This window comes from Sminthopsis crassicaudata, chromosome 3 (genome assembly GCF_048593235.1).
Source record: "Sminthopsis crassicaudata isolate SCR6 chromosome 3, ASM4859323v1, whole genome shotgun sequence".
Taxonomy (NCBI): domain Eukaryota; kingdom Metazoa; phylum Chordata; class Mammalia; order Dasyuromorphia; family Dasyuridae; genus Sminthopsis; species Sminthopsis crassicaudata.
Window position 1 is genome coordinate 148,526,416 of NC_133619.1, and position 16,675 is coordinate 148,543,090.

Consider the following 16,675-nt stretch of genomic DNA (forward strand, 5'->3'; position numbering starts at 1 on the left):
TTTTGTTTTTAAGATGGATTACCTTTCTGCCTAATGTAGTTAAAGGAGATCAAGATTCCATCTTTAAATCAGATCCATTCTGTTAGTTCTCCCCAGACTAATTTTCCACAGTTCCTCTTCCCCCACCCCAGGGAAAACAGTGGCTGAATAGTGAGAATCAATATTCTATTAAGACTAATAGCCTAACGTGGGCAGATTTCCAACTCCAATTTTTACCATCTAGAAAAAATAAAAACTTCTAAGAAAAGGAAAGTTTATATTTTTAAAAAGGGACCTCACCTTTAATTCTTCTTGTGATTCTTCCTTTTTAACAAATGGTTCAGCAACATTAATTCCACCGACTGGTTTATTCACATTTCTGTGATTTGAGAGTGTCTTTTCAACTTTTTCAGTTAGCAACTTAACGCAGGTGCCTATGTGACCAATACAAATTAATCAGCTGGAATTTTTAAGCAAGTTTTGTCTATTGTTGGTTAAAAATAATAATTTTATGGCCAAAGTACTTTGAGAAAACTTATACTTCATAATTACCAAAATGAGATCACTTTGGCACATTTTTGATAAAAAAGAAACATAAGGCATTTATATCTCCTACTAAGTATACTCTTTCCAACTAGAAACTATTAAAAATGGTCTCCAAAACTAAAGAAATTTAATTTAAATTAAAAATATATTAGATTAAATTATAAAATGTGTCCCCAAAGTCTTAGTGCAGTTTTAAGATTTTTAAAACTTGATGACTTAGGCTTTGGGAATATCTATTATTTATTATAAGTTAAAATGTGTAAATCCAAGCTATTCTATCTTTTTAAACTCACCAAACCCCTCATTCTCAGCATATGGTCTGATCTCTACTGAGATCAATTTTCCTAATTATATGATCTTCCCTGTCTCAAAATTTCTCTACACATTCATCTATATTCTCCTTTCTGAAGAATAAGTATCCTTTCTTCTTCCCAATCAGTCCACCTCAGCATTTTAATCTCACTCTAGGACCTTGTTCAAATAGTTTCTTTCTTTGTGTAGCTTCTTCTCCATCTGTCTCTTTTACTATCTCTAAATACATTTGTATTCTGTTAAAATACACTTCCTACCCTGTATTATGCTCCCAAGTTAATGTCCAATTAAGCTTTCTCCTTTCTTTACTGCCAAACTTTTCAAAACACAATCTATTCCTTTTCTTTTTTGCCCCCTTTTTTTTACCCCCACTTTGTCCTTTTCCCACCCCTATTCATATACCGAAATTATCCTCTTAAAGGCTACCAATATTCTTCTAATGGAAAGAACCAATGGCTTTAGCCTCTTTGACCTCTCTCTAGTAGTTGACACTAGTATCTCCTGGAAACTCTCAAATTCAAAAGATTGCACTATCTTCTTTTTTTTCCTCCTTTACCACTTTTTAATGGATCCTCCATTATTAATTCCTTTTCTTACTTCCACTTTCAAAGTTTAGGCACGTTTCAACATTCTTCCTTGCTCTCTTCATTTCTTCTTTTGATTATCTTATCCATGCCCATGATTTTAATTATTATTTCCTTGTGAATTATTCCTATTACACTATAAGCTACAGTGTTACTAGTGTGCTATTATAGGCACTACTCCCTTATATATATACCTTACACATAACTGAACTATAGCCCACTCCTGAAGATGCTTTGTACTTTTTTCTGTGCCTTCCCTGGATTATTATTTTCTGGTTCTATTAAGTTCTATTGGGTACAAAGAACTATACTACATGCTAGGGAGCTTACAGTCTTGATGCTTTCTCTAAGTGTCATGCTTTCTGTTCATTTTGAAATTTGTCCTACCCAATCCTACCATTCCAAGAAATCTTTGATTTCCCTCTTGTACTTATCCTTTACCCTGCCAGAAATGTTCCTTCCTGAACAACTATGTCTATACTGGGCAGCTAGGTGGTGCAGTGGAGAGAGCACTAGCTCAGCAGTCAGGAGGATCTGAGTTCAAATTTGGTCTCAGACACTTACCACTCAAGTACATAGTTTTTCCCTGCCTTTGCTCTATTATCCTCTTCAATTTTTAAACTCTAAAGGTCCCAAATCTCTTGCTATAGTCACACTTTATTTCAACACTCTGAAACACTCATTGCTGACTGATAAACTCAGGATAACTGGAAAGGATTTTAGAGCCACACAGGTGGTCCAGTGATGTATAGCAATTAGTTTCATTTTTATAAATTCCAATCTGCCATGGACTATCAAAGGTTCTATTGGGATATTTCATTGTAATATTTACTATAAGGTGGATTGAATTTCAAAATTGTTAGAACCAGCTTTTTCTTTTCCTTTTTTTTTTTCTTATTCATTTTAGGAAACATTTTGCCTATATGTCAAACTACAAAAATGACTTCCTGCTTCTTTTTGAATGTAAAAAACTTACAAAACAAAGGTTCAAGAATTTCAGTTAATAGTGGTTAGAATCTAGTTGATAAAATTCTTATCATTAATATTTAATAAATCATTTATATCCATAATCTTTAAGCAAAAGAAAGTCTAGAAAACCTTCTACAGATTTTGTAGGGATTTCATTATCTTCGATTTCACTTCCTTCAGACCATTCGATATCACTTTTGGCAGCATCTTTTCCAAAAGAATGGAGGCTATCTGAAGACTGTTTGTGAAGCAATTCTGGGGAGACAAAGGGCTGAATGATGCCATCCTCATCTAATTCATCCTCAGAACTAAAAGGAGGAGTCCTAAATATGACAAATCAAAAGGAAAACACAAGGATTCATAATTTATTAAGTTGCAATACAAAGAAAGAAGCAAAAAAATTAGAAAGAAAAGAAAATATGCTCAACTTTGTACTCTGAATCCATCAGTTCTCTTTGTAAAGGTGTCTAGCATATTTTCATCATGAGCTTTTTGGAACTGTGATGGGACACTGTAGATCAGAATTACTAAGTCTTTCACAGTTGATTATCTTTACAATATTGCTGTTACTGTGCAAATTGTTCTCCTGGTTCTGCACATTTCAATTTGCTATCTTCCATGACCCCAAAACACTTAACCTCACTGTCTATGTCTTTATTTCTACAGTGGACAGAATTGGCATTTGGATTTTTGGCTCAAGATAAGAAAGAACTTCTTAACAATTAGAAATGTTCTAAAATAGGTTAGACGCTCCTTCATGAGACCTTTAGTTTGCATTTGCTGGAGGTGCTAAAGCAGAAGTTAAATGAACATGTATTGGGGATATCCATGGAGCTGATTCTGGCTCCATCTAATTTTAAGTCTGGCAGAAACGTCCAGGTAGCAGTGTTATCTGAAAAATGTGCAAGAAAGTTCCAGAAAATCTAAGAATTTGTCCCCTAATTCCCAATCTGGATATAATTACTGCTTTTTTGCTCTACCTACAATTGGAACAAAATTCTAGCTGGGAATAATCTTTTAATAAAGAACTACGAAAATATAATGGAATATTGTGATTATCAGCTAATCAAAAATAAAGCACAAATCATGCTAAAATAATTCTAGTAAAGTAAATTGGTTTAAATCTTAATTTTTCATATATTAGGAGTTCAACTAACAATGAACAGAGTTACATTGTCTTTACAAGAGGCCAATGACTAAAACTTCATCTAACTGAAACTTATACTGGAACAGTCTCAGTCTTTGGCTTTTAAGCTACTAGCAATACCAATAAAAACTATATACGAGACATAACATATTAACCTTAAATAAGGATGTTTAAAAAATGTTAGTACATGATACCTCTGGACATAATTGTTCATAGCAGAACTTTGACTTATAATGAAAGAATAGTTGAACAAAAAGTTTTGGAAAATCAAGAATATGCCATTTTTAAAACTTACGAAATACTTGAAGACTTTTTAAGAAAATGCTCTTCTACAATATTTTTCCTGGTGGTAAAAAAAAAAAGAAAACAACAATATAAATTATTCCTTAACTATTCGCCAAGCAACAATGCACTTTAACATTGTAATTTCTTTTTTAATAATAGTTTATTTTCCAAGTATATGTAAAGATAGTTTTCAACCTTCATCTTTGTAAAACTTTATGCTTGAATTTTTTCTCCTTCTCTCCATTACCTCCCCTCTCCCCCAGACAACAAGCAATCTGACACAGATTAAATATGTGCAATTCTTGTAAACATATTTCCATATTTGTCATTAACATTATAATTTCTTGTGGTATTGGGGCTTTTAATTTTCTTACAATTATAAGCAGCTAAAGGGAATGTCAATGAAACCCCCATTATTAATGGAAAACTATGGTTAACAGCAAATAAAATAATCAATTAAACTAAATGTTAATAAAGTTAAGATTTTTGCAAGAGGTAAAAATACACACGTTGGCAGATGTATCTGCTCAGCAGGAACAGATCTTTGCTTGACCAGATGATTAGTTTTTGAAGATGACTTTGTTATTCTAGGTAATTCTTCAGCTGAGGAAGCTTCCAACTGGGTCATTATAGCTTTATCTGGAATTTAAATAGCAACATTTTTTAGCAATTTCTTTATAGGGTCTGATCACAATTTTTTTTTAATTACATGGATACAATTGCATCCAGGACTCTAATTTTGAATTGCTGTGAATTTAATTTGAGAAGAAGGTATAGGAAAATAATTACACCCCCAGACTTAAGGATGCTATATTTAACAGTTTTGTCTTTTGATTAGAGACCATAATTACTAATACACTAAATATACACTAGGTATAAATTCTCCTACCTGAAAAAAGCAAAGAAGTGTTGGTAAGAAGTCTGTTTGAATTCACTGAGCTTTTTTCCTCCATCTTGCAGCTGACTTTATATTCCAGAAAGTCTCTAATCTCCTGCACTTTGGGCACTTGCTTTCCTTTCTCTTGCCTTGCAATTTCAATAGCACTTAGCACTCGATTCAAATGCTTAGTGGGAATACCACGAACACCCTAAAGTATGAGATGTTATAGGATTTAATTATATGAACTTTCCACAATATCTTGGTATTTTATACATCTATCTCTATGGAGTTTAGAGCGGTACTAGACCTGTGATTTCATTAGATTGGGAACTCTCAAATGAGAAATTTTCAAACTGATGATAAAATATTTGCCTAACGAAGACATTCTTAACCTCAGGGCCATGAACTTGATTTAAAGGTATTCTGATTACTATATTTCAATATAATCAGTTTCCTTTGAATTTTATTTTAGCAATTAAAAACATTCTTAAGAGGGGGTTCAAAGGTTTTACCAGACTGCCAAAGGAATCCATGACACAAAAAAGTTTTAATGTGAGTAAGACACAGAAATAGACATTTTAAAAAATCATTAGAAGTCTCTGATATTAAGGATTTTACAATGTAGCTCTAACCCTGCAGGTTAATATAATACAAATAATTAATATAAGGAAAGTGATAGTTTTGGAATAGCTTATTGGAGGGAGATCACTGGAGTATGTCATATTGAAGAAGATATCCAAAGAGGTCCTTTCTGAAGTCAGATTCTACCATCCTATAAGAGATGATACATGAACAGAGCCTGGAAGGATGCTAGATAAATGAAGAGGAAGACAAAGGATATTTCGGGCAACAGCACAAACCAAATTGAGAACAATGCAATGAATAAAAAGCATGTTTGGGGAATAGTGTGTAAGCTACAGCCTGGCTAGAGTGGAGGGTTATAGGTTTGTAAGCAAGTAATTACAATGGGAAAATAGTGGTCTATGGGTTGAGAAAGAAATAAGTCTGGAATAAGGGAGGTCATTGAGGAGGTTGTGCAATAATCCAGATGTGAAATAGAATCTGTACTGGAAATGAGGTGGAGTGGAATGTCAGTGTCAATGAAGAAATCACAGATGAATTTTATACATTTCCATATATATTATTTAAATGGACATGATTTTGAGAAATGTATGCATTTTTTGACTTCCTCTAGATCACAGTCCAAAAATTCAAATGGTTTCAAGAGAAAAATGTGATGAGATTATGCTTGCAACAGTATTATGTGTAACAATGAGAAGCAGTATGGGATAATAGATAGCAAACTTGCCTTGGATCCAAAGACCTCTCCTCCAGTCCCAGATCTGACACTATCTGTCACTGGGAAAGTTACATAACTCTTAGTGTTCTAGACAACTCTAAAGGAAATTGAAGTTGTAGACAGCATTCTGACCTGCACTGGTAGAAGGCATTTCTTCATCTAAAAATACCCTCTGAAATCACAGATCCAGCCCCTCTCTCTATGTTCAACAATATACACATGCTATATTAATAAATAAGCATTGTAACTCCACATCAGTTTTAGTAGATGGCATTTTTCAAATGAGATTTTAATTTATTCTTAAAACAATTAGAAATACATGCAAAAGAAAGTAGGTTTAACACAAGAAACTATACCAAACCAAATTATAATTAAGGAGGGCAGCTAGTTGGTGTAGTGGATAGAGCACCAGCCCTGAAGTCAGGAGAATCTGGGTTCAAATCTGGTCTCAGACACTTAATACTTCCTGGCTGTGTGATCCTGGGCAAGTCACTTAACCCCAATTGCCTCAGCAAAAAGTAATAATAATTGAGGGAAAACTTTTGAGAATGTCATTTCTCTGGGGCCACAAGAGTCGACTGAGGATGCTTGAAATGTTCCCTATCAGAATTTTCCAGATTGCTATGTTGGAACTGAAAACATCTTGAAAATGTGTTTGGCTTCCACTCCTTGTATGCTAATATTCTTTAGAATATTTAGGCCACAATGACACTGATTTGTCAATTAAATAATCTGTTGCCAGCTATGAATAACTAATTAGCATATGCTCTCTAGAAAGAAGGTTTCTCTTGCTTTTTATTTTTCTCTTTTTTTGGGGGGAGAGGGAGTCAGCAGAAAGAGATTTAAGATTTAAGCTTACTGCGCTAATTCCCAGGTTTTCCAGTTTCTCCACCAAAATCTGTTCTAAGACTGTTCTTAACTCTTTAGTGAGAGAAGGATTGCTCTTCAAAGTTTTTATCAAGTGTAGTTTGTTATTAGTTAATTTCTTCTCATTCTCTTTTCCTGAAATAGGAAATAAAATTTTATTACCAAAGTGAAAGAATTATTGTGCAACTTCTTAATAAACAAAGTTAAATATTTTTAATTGCAAAGAATCATTGATTTTTTTCATAAGAAAAAGTTTATAATTCTCCACAACTTTGAAAGCTATATAAAATAATCTTAAAAACTGTAACTTGATGAATTGAAATATTTCTTGGGAACTACCATACAATTTCTTGCTTAAATTATACCAAACTATACGATAATATAGCTATGATCATATATATATGTATATATATATATATATATATATATATATATATATATATATATATATATATATATATATATATATATATATATATATATACAATAACATAGATATGATCATATATATGTTCATGTGTCAAAGCAACAAAAATATATTTGAATTTTATTCTTTCCTTATGGAAAATACTACAGTTGATTAAACTTGGCATACTATAGGAATAAGTCTACTGAATTCAGAATTAAAGGATATAGATTCCAATCCAGGATTAGCTACATAACACTGGGTAATGAATTTAATCTTTTGGGGATTTAACTTCTTCATATGTTAAATGAGGAAACTGGTTAAGATGATCTCTTAATATATCTTCCAGTTCTAATTAGCTATTCCCTCATTACAGTTCTAAATTTGTGATCCTATGTCTATTTTATGAATCACATTATGTTTTTTTAAAAAATAATTCCTGCAGAAAGCTAGGAAAAATTTTCTTACAGCAAGTGTTTCTGATAAAGGTCTCATTTTAAAAATAGAGAACTGACTCAAATTTATACGAATACAAATCATTCCCCAATTAATAAATGGTCAAAATATATGAATAGACAATTTTCAGATGAAGAAATTAAAACCATTTGTAGTTATATGAAAAAAATGCTATCAATCACTATTGATTGGAAAAATGCAAATTAAGATAACTGAGACAACAATCACTTCACACTTGTCAGGCTGATTAAAATGGCAGGAAAAGATAAATGATAAAGGCTGGAGGGGATGGGGGAAAGTGGTTCATTTATACATATGGGGTTGTGAACAGATCCAACCATTCTGTAGAGCAATTTGGAACGATGCTCAAAGGGCTATAACACTGTGCACACCCTTTGATTCAACAGTGTCTCTATTGGGCCTGTCTCCCCAAAAAAATCACAAAAGAGGGGAAAGGATCCACATGTGCAAAAGTGTTTGTAGAAGCACCTTTTGTGGTGGCAAGGAACTGGAAATTGAGAGGGATGTCCATCATTTGGGGAATGGCTGAATAAGTTGTGGTATATGAATATAATGGTATATTATTGTTCTATAAGAAATGATGAGCAAACTGATTTCAGAAAAGCCTGGAAAGACTTACATGAACTGATGGTGAGTGAAGTAAGCAGAACTAAGAGAACATTGTACATAACAACAAGATTATGTGATGATCATCTGTGATGGAGTTGACTCCTTTCAACATTGTAGCAATTCAAGATAATTCCAATAGAATTGGGATGGAAAATGCTATCTGCATCCAGAGAGAACTATGCAGACTGAATGTGGATTGAAGCATGATATTTTCATCTCGTTTACATAATTTGTTTGCTTGGTTTTTTTCCTTTCTTATGTTTTTTTTCCCTTTTGATCTGATTTTTCTTGCACAACATGACAAATAGGTGCATATGTTTAATGGGAAGGGGAGGTAAGGGAGAGAGGGGAAAAAATTTGGAACACAAAGTTTTACAAAAATAAATGTTGAAAACTACCTTTAAATCCATTTAGAAAAATAAAATAGTATTGGAAAAAATAATTCCTTTTAAATAGTAAAAAAAAATCATTTAAGGCCAAGTATATGTTTAAATAATAAAATAATTTCCCCCCCAAAAAAATTTCCATAAACAGTTTTGAAAACAAAATGAAGTATTTTTAAAAAGAGTTTTGGTACTGAGTTAGTCTACAATGAAGAAAAAGAACACAAAAAGATCCCTAGTCTACCTACCTCATTTTGATTCTCCCACTTGACTTCCTTTTTCACCCTTTCTCTTATTGTTCCTCTACTACCAGCCCCCTCCTCCAAAAAAGCTTATTTAAATGAAAAAAAAAATCATATGTGGGATGTGAGGGATAGAAAATCCTATCCCAAAATGACTACTCAGAGATCACTCATAGAAAAGCAGAACTATTTATTAGAATCTCGAGAAGCGGACCCCATCCTGGTCTGTGAGCCAGATTCACAGCAGGAGAGAGCCACTCCCTTGAAGATGCTCATGACTTTTATACATTTCAGACAAAGAACCTTCAAAATCCCACCCTCCATAGGTTGTGATTGGTCATATTTGGTCAGTGGAATGCAGCTGGCAATGTGATTTATAGCTTCTTCCACCACGTATAGGTTAATTCCTATTTGGGCAAAGGAATGCAGCCTAGGCCTTCACGTGACTGGGGCCTATAGGCCTGATTTTACATTAGCTAGCAGTCTCTGATCAATATGTGCTTAATCTGTAAGTTCTTCACCATATCTTACTCCACACATGGGATATCTGTCATGACCTCTAAAATGAGTTCTACCACTAACAACCTCTGTTAGTTGTTTATATTAAACAAATATTTAGAACAAGGCACTGTGCTGAGCTCTCGGTATATTAAAAAAGTTTTTCCTCATGAAATTTATGACATAATAAGAAGGAAAGGATATTTACAAAATAAAGATAGTGTGATGTAAAATTTAATAGGGACAAAAGAGACAGAGTATTCTAAGATTTAAAAAGGAAAAACTCACTTTTGCAAGAGAGGCCAAGTGAGAATTTCATGGAGAAAAAGGCACCCAAAGGGAGTCTCAATGGAAGAGAATGTTTCATAAATGGGTGATAGGATTCCTTTTCAACCACAACTCCTCTATTTACCAAGGCATTCTAGGCACCTTTGAGCAGATGCCTCTTTTCTATAATGATTTGTAAAAAGTCCTAAACAAGTTAGTCTAAATAAAAACTAATCATAACAATATTAAAAGCTCTCTGTCTTTATTAGTGAACAATTTCATTTAATCTCAAAGGAAACCAGTTATCTAGATTTTTGAAGAAAAGCAAATTATAATGGAAGAGTACATTTACCTACATATCAAGTATACCTGCGCGCGTGCACACACACACACACATGAATTCTATTGTAGGCACTTTCATCAGTTTTCTTTGTGATTACAAGACCTCAATAGTAGTTACTTTGATTATAACCAAGGCTATTTTCACTGGCATTAATTCACTCCACTACTGGCAGCCAGGGATTAAAAGTTACTGGTGATGTCTAACATGCCCTAGAATTCATGCAAAATAGGGTTTCTTTGATGCATCCAAGGCTATTTTTAGGCCAATTATTATGGGCATTTAGGAAAAAATGGAGCTTATCACATACTGAAATATTGCCTGGTCCAGCTTTTGTCCTGCCTCTTGGTCCCCACAGTAATGGGGATTGGAGAATAAGTAGGCTCAAGCTAGGCTGGAAACAATTTGACTATAAATTTTCAAGGATACCTGGTTAAGTTTCTTAACAATGGAATTGTTCATTTGTTTATTTTTAATATTGAAGCATAGAAGAAGGGGGCCTTGGAAATGACAAATGTTTTTAGTATCATTAAACATTTTCTCCCTCTTCTTCAAGTTTAATTTAAATCTTGGTGGATTGTTTTGCTTTGTCTTGTGTACATGCTTTGTCCATAAGACCATAATAAGTTAAAAGACTTCTCTAAAAAATCAAGACGATGATGTAAGTTAACAATATGCAGAGTAGAAAGCTGACTATATATATATATATATATATATATATATATATATGTATGTATGTATATATATATATATATATACACACACATATATTGTATATGTATGCATATATATGTATTTTTATATAAAAGTAGAGTTGGTTTAAATATATATATATACTCATATATACATATATAGAATAACTATAGTTGAAAGATTTTTACTGAGGCTACAAAGGTGTAGCAAAGCATTAAAAAAAAAAAAAAAAGATAGAGCATTGGCCCTGGAGTCAAAAGGACCTGAGCTCAAATATGGTTACAGACACAATACTTTCTAGCTGTGTGACTCTGGGCAAGTCATTTAACCCCAAGTGCCTCACAAAAAAACTCCAAAAAAACAATAATCCTTTAATTGTTTACAAGAAGCAGGTAATCAAACTCTAAGAGCATAAAAACCCTGAAGGCAAATATGCATGAATAGCAGCTAGTGTTAAAATAAGATTTGTTTTTATTACCACTGCTATCTTTGTTCTAGTGAAAGGCTTTCTGTTAATGCAGATGGGTCCCTCCTCTACAAATTTATCATATTAAAAGATTACCAAGAGATAAAACAAAATTGTGAGACGCATATTTAATGATATATATGTGTATACATATGCCTGTGCACATACACATACATATCTACATATATATGTATATGTATACACACACATACATAATTGTAACAGGGAGGGACTTAAGGATCATTTAGTTATATTTTCCTCTTTCAAGTAATCTGACCCTCAAAATATTTCTTTAAGATCATATAGCTAGGTAATGGTAGGGGGAAAAACAAAACAATTGTTTATTCCTTTGTAGAATGTTCTTTCTACTATATTACTGAAAGATAAAAAGCAGAATTGAGTTCTACCTTCAGTTCTGACAATAACTCATTGTGTGATCTTGGAAAAAAATCCCTTAATCTTTCTGAACTTCAGTTTATAACATGGGAGAGTTGGTGACCTATAGGCCAAATCCCATCCAGCCCTAAAATCTTGTGATTCCATTAAGTGAGAAGACAACTTTGATCCTATGCGGGTATATTGTTAAATGATAAATCTTTACTAACAAGTAAAAAAGCTTCTAAAAAACTCAAGCAAAAATTTTGGAAATCTCACTAAGTCTGCATTTGAAAGACACTTAGGAAAATATGAGCACCATGCAATAAATCAAAGAAGAAAGATGGAAGAATTGCCACTCAGCTGACCAGGCAGAAGAGCCCTTATAAGCAATGTTCTTGTCTTAATATCACATATGAAGGCTGTTAAATCTGCTTTCTGGGACTGCAGCACTATAATCTCAACCTTGATGGAAAATTATAACAATGTTATAGTTGATCTTTGCTCTCAAAGAGCTCACAGTCTAATGGGATTAAAAACACAAAACCAAATGTGTCTAAACAAGATTTATACAAGGCAAATTGGAGATAACTAATACAGGGAAGACTAGCATGAAGAGGGACATATCATGCAATCTCCTTTAATGTGTGAAACTGGTTCATTTAAGAACTCCATCTTACTGGACTCATCACACTTCACAAATACTTTTCTAGTTTGATTATTTAAATTATGCAAATAAATGAGAGGCCATCCTGTACCTCCCTCCTATGCCTTGTTGGTGCCTCCCCTATGGGTTTATCTTTCACATTACATGTGGAGAGTTGCAGGCTGTCTCTCTACCATTACAATGAGTTCCTGGATGGCTGGCACTGTTTTTGCCTGTTTTAGCACAGTATCCAATATCTAGCAAGCGCTTAATAAATGCTTGTTTGCTGACTGCTTGTAGACTTACTAACCAAACAGAGTAATAGCTGTTCATCCTTGATACTATAAAGGCAGCTCACAATAAACAAAATTACAAAGCAAATCTTTTCATCACCGTCCAGGCACATACACAATATAATATTGCATTTGATCAATGACTGATATGGGCCAATGTTTTGATTTAGTACTGTTTCATTATAACTCTGGTTCCTTATAGAAGTCCTACAGCAAAATATGGTAGATGATCTCCAAGATAAAATTTTTTAAGGTGCAGCATTATTAAAGACATCGCTAAGTTCCTTTAAATAATCTATTACAACCAACCTGTGTATACCCTTTGATACATTTTAAAGGGAAAATGACCTAAATATGCAAAAATATTTATAGCTGCCCTTTTTGATATTTCAGGGTTGCTCTGGTCACCAAAAGAAATAATATTTAAAACACTTTGCAAATCCTAAGGCATATTATATCATTATAAATGCTCTTAATCATTATTTTAGATAAGTATATCAGCTAATTTTTAAGGATGATACAAGGAAGTTTTGATTGTTCACCAGTGGCTGGATATGAATCAAATATGATTAATGTTTAAAAGGGACAAAGGGAAGGAGTTTGAAAAGAGAGAATGGACCCTCAAAAACAGTGGAACATTTCTATAGCTCATGCATACAAACCACAGAAAGGATGACCCCTCTAACAAAAGTCAATTTCATCAAGCAAAATGAGGGACTAATAAATTGAGCATGAGTTTCCTACTTTCCCTGCTATATGAACAACAATCCTGCAGGGATGAAAAGAGTATAGAAACTAGTATACTACTTTCATGTTCAATGCCTACTATGAGTACAATCCACCTTGGTTCAAGAAAGAATAGGAAAATTTTAAGCTGAGTGTACCACCTCAAATATAAGAAACCATGAAGCTTCAATCATTAAAAATTAAACCAATAAAACTTATTGGAAAATATACTCAAAAAATCACCATCACTGTCTAAAGATGATGAAGGCAGAAGCACTAATAATGTTGATCCACTTAGATATTCTAAATCTACCTGAGATAGGCAATAATCATTTCTTCAGAATAAAAATCTTCAAAAACAATTAAACAATGTGACAGCCATTTTAATCAATACAAGCATCTGTGACAATTCCAAAGGCTCATGATAAAAATGCTATCCACCTTGAGAGAGAAAACTGAGGAACTCTGAGTGCAGATTGAAGTATATTTTTTCCACTTTATTATCTTCCTTTTTTTGCAACATGGTTAATAGGGAAATGTGTTTTACATGACTTCATGTGTATGTATAATGGTAACATATTGGTTGTCTTCTCACAGGGAGAGGGAGGGAGAGAACTTAGAACTTAAGATTTTAAAAGGATGTTTAAAAAAATAACCATTATTTTCAGTATTATGCCCTTTAACTTCTGCATTAATTTTGGGGGGTATTTAAGTGCTCTAATTATTCTCCCTGAATGGTGACATACTCCCCAATTCAAGACTGTTCATGTGGACTTTTAAAAATGAGGTAAATATTAAATTTTCAATGTGAGTATTTACACCTCATCAATAGGCAAACTCCACAAATCTGGATCTGTTTTACTGTTATGTTTATTGTCTAGATTTAAGAAAGTAATAGGGAAAATGTTAATAATTCAGATTAAACTTAAAAGTATGTTTTAAATAATTTTTCCAGAAAACCAATTATTAAACCTTTATCCAATTCTCTGCCAACACTTGAATGTTTAAAAGTGTATCAATTTTAAAAGAATAGAAATGAATTAAAGCAGAAGCAATAATTTGTTAATTAAAGCTGGATTAAGCATAAAATATATATTAACTTTGGCCTGGTTTAAGTGAATTGAGTCAAATTGAAAAAATAAAAAATGAATGAAAAGTAAGAAAAATACTTTGCTTACAATTTTGACATTATTAATTTAGATTTAGTTTGGGTTTAGAATTTCAAAAAATAATTCTCAATGCCAAACTTTCATAAAAATACTTTATAGAGAAAAACCGGAAACTCTTGAAGAATGTATGACATTATAGATATAAAATTTTAACTTTTCTTTTTGATAGAAATTGCAAAGTAAATATTTAGACAAAGGGAACATGAGACATGCAAATTACTTGTGCAATATGATAATATATAATGTTCACTGAAAAGGAAATTTTGTTCAATATTAATAATATTTTAAAAAATCATTCATTATAGTACAATGAATGATGGAACTGTAGGAGGACTGGTGTAGAATCCTGACTTAGTCCCTAACAGAATCGCACTATCTCTAAACCTGTTTGTTTTCTCCTCTATAAAATGGGAATTATAGTAACATCTACTTCACAGAATTATTTTGAAGATCAAAAGTATGTAATGCACTATAAGTGTGAAATATTATATAAGCAAAGATGTGTTACATATGTGTCTCATATCTGTAATAATCAATTTTGACAGCCTAGAGTAACAATAATAACTAGTATTTATATAATATTTTAAAGTTTGCAAAGCATTTCACCAATATATCTCCTTTTTAATCCTGGGAGGTAGATGGGTGCTATTATTCACATTTTACAGATGAGGAAACTGAGATAGACAAATGTGATTTGCCCAGGGTCACACAGCTAGTAAATGTCTGAAGCTAGATTTGAAGCAAGGTATACCTGACTTTAGGTCCCACCTCTAATGTAAGGAATATGGATAGAAGTGATCATAAAAATCCAAAAGAAGCCCCACTACAACATCAAGCCAGAGAGCTGTTAACAACTAGCTGAAGTTTCATCTCTTCTCTCATCTTCTTCCTTTTCCCCTACCTTTTGGAAATGAACAATGGTGATTCCCAAAACTAGTTTTTCAAAAGCCTAAATTTTCAAAAGCCTAAGAAATTTCCAATTATCTCTACAAAAAATATCAAAACCAAATTATTTTTAAATTTTAAAACAAAGATCATTTAGCAATTTCTATTGTGATTTAACAACAAAAATTCTAGCATGGCAACCACTATGAAGATTAGGTTCATGAGCAAAAGGCAACAAAAATCACCCAAAATCTAGCTGGGAAGAGGGATTAAGAGAAATGAGGGCTAATGCACCAGCTTCTGTTGTGTAAATAAGATAAATGAATGCAGCCTCTAAGAATGATGCTAGCACCATTTTTGTGAATCATTCCTGACATGACTAATAGCTGTCATTCAGACATGCTCATAAGATACCATCCATTATTTACTATGATGATGCTATTGGCCCAAGATCATAGTGGGGATGAGTTATCCTGAGATAATTACATTACTTTCATTGTCCTCACTGTGATTAATACATTGGCCAGATGGCAGGCCAAAATTAGAGACAGAACTTATGACTGTAAAACTGCATTTTATGGATGAAATACCATACATGCCTACCAACTGAACTGACATAAATATTAGTTTGTCAAAATCATTCACTGATCTTTGCTAGCTAAAGAAATTAATCAGTGCTAAGAATGAAAACTGATTTTTTTTCTCCCCAAATAGTATGTTTGTTATAACATTTAACCTGGAGACATTGAAGTTCTCTCAAGTTATTTGTAAAAAGTATTACAAATTGCAAATATGGTGTTAAAATGACATAATTTAAATCTTGCTAATGAATCACTTCAACACTTTCTAATTAAACTAGTCAAAAATTTGACAATACAAAAACAGATCAATAATGGTTTCAATTATTATCCAAGAGAAGGCAACAGTTCATACAATCTTCTAAAAAATTTTTTTCAATTTTAAATATAAGCACCTGGAATTCAGAGTCTTTTTCTTGCTACTAAAAATCATTTTGCATACCAAAAACCATCTTTTTTCTGACTATATTTAATATTTAGGTATTTATTATAAATTAAATATTTACAGGTCACTAAATGGTATGTGATTTTTGTTGGTAGTTATATGTGATATGTGACAGTATGTGATACAGAGATATTAACTATCAAATTTTAAAATATTCCAGAGTATGAATAAAATATTCTCTAAAAATAAATTCCAAAATTATTTAAATTTGGATGAATCTTAAAAGCATTTTATTACTATTTATTTCTATTTCAATTCAGCTGACATTAAGGGCCTATTTATAAAAGTAATGAGCTTTGGAACATTAT

General features: G+C 32.4%; 1 protein-coding gene across 5 annotated transcripts in view; it reads right to left on the reverse strand.

Annotated features, from left to right (window-relative positions):
- Positions 1 to 16,675, reverse strand: part of DZIP1 (DAZ interacting zinc finger protein 1) — a 102,105-nt gene that overhangs the window by 30,127 nt on the left and 55,303 nt on the right. For all 5 annotated transcript variants that reach the window (XM_074299362.1, XM_074299366.1, XM_074299365.1 and 2 more), the window contains 6 exons: positions 6,862 to 7,004; positions 4,712 to 4,910; positions 4,332 to 4,461; positions 3,833 to 3,880; positions 2,520 to 2,713; positions 280 to 413 (listed from right to left, as the gene is read on the reverse strand). In XM_074299362.1, coding sequence (XP_074155463.1) covers positions 280 to 413; positions 2,520 to 2,713; positions 3,833 to 3,880; positions 4,332 to 4,461; positions 4,712 to 4,910; positions 6,862 to 7,004 — 848 coding nt within the window. The remainder of the gene's footprint in view (positions 1 to 279; positions 414 to 2,519; positions 2,714 to 3,832; positions 3,881 to 4,331; positions 4,462 to 4,711; positions 4,911 to 6,861; positions 7,005 to 16,675) is intronic.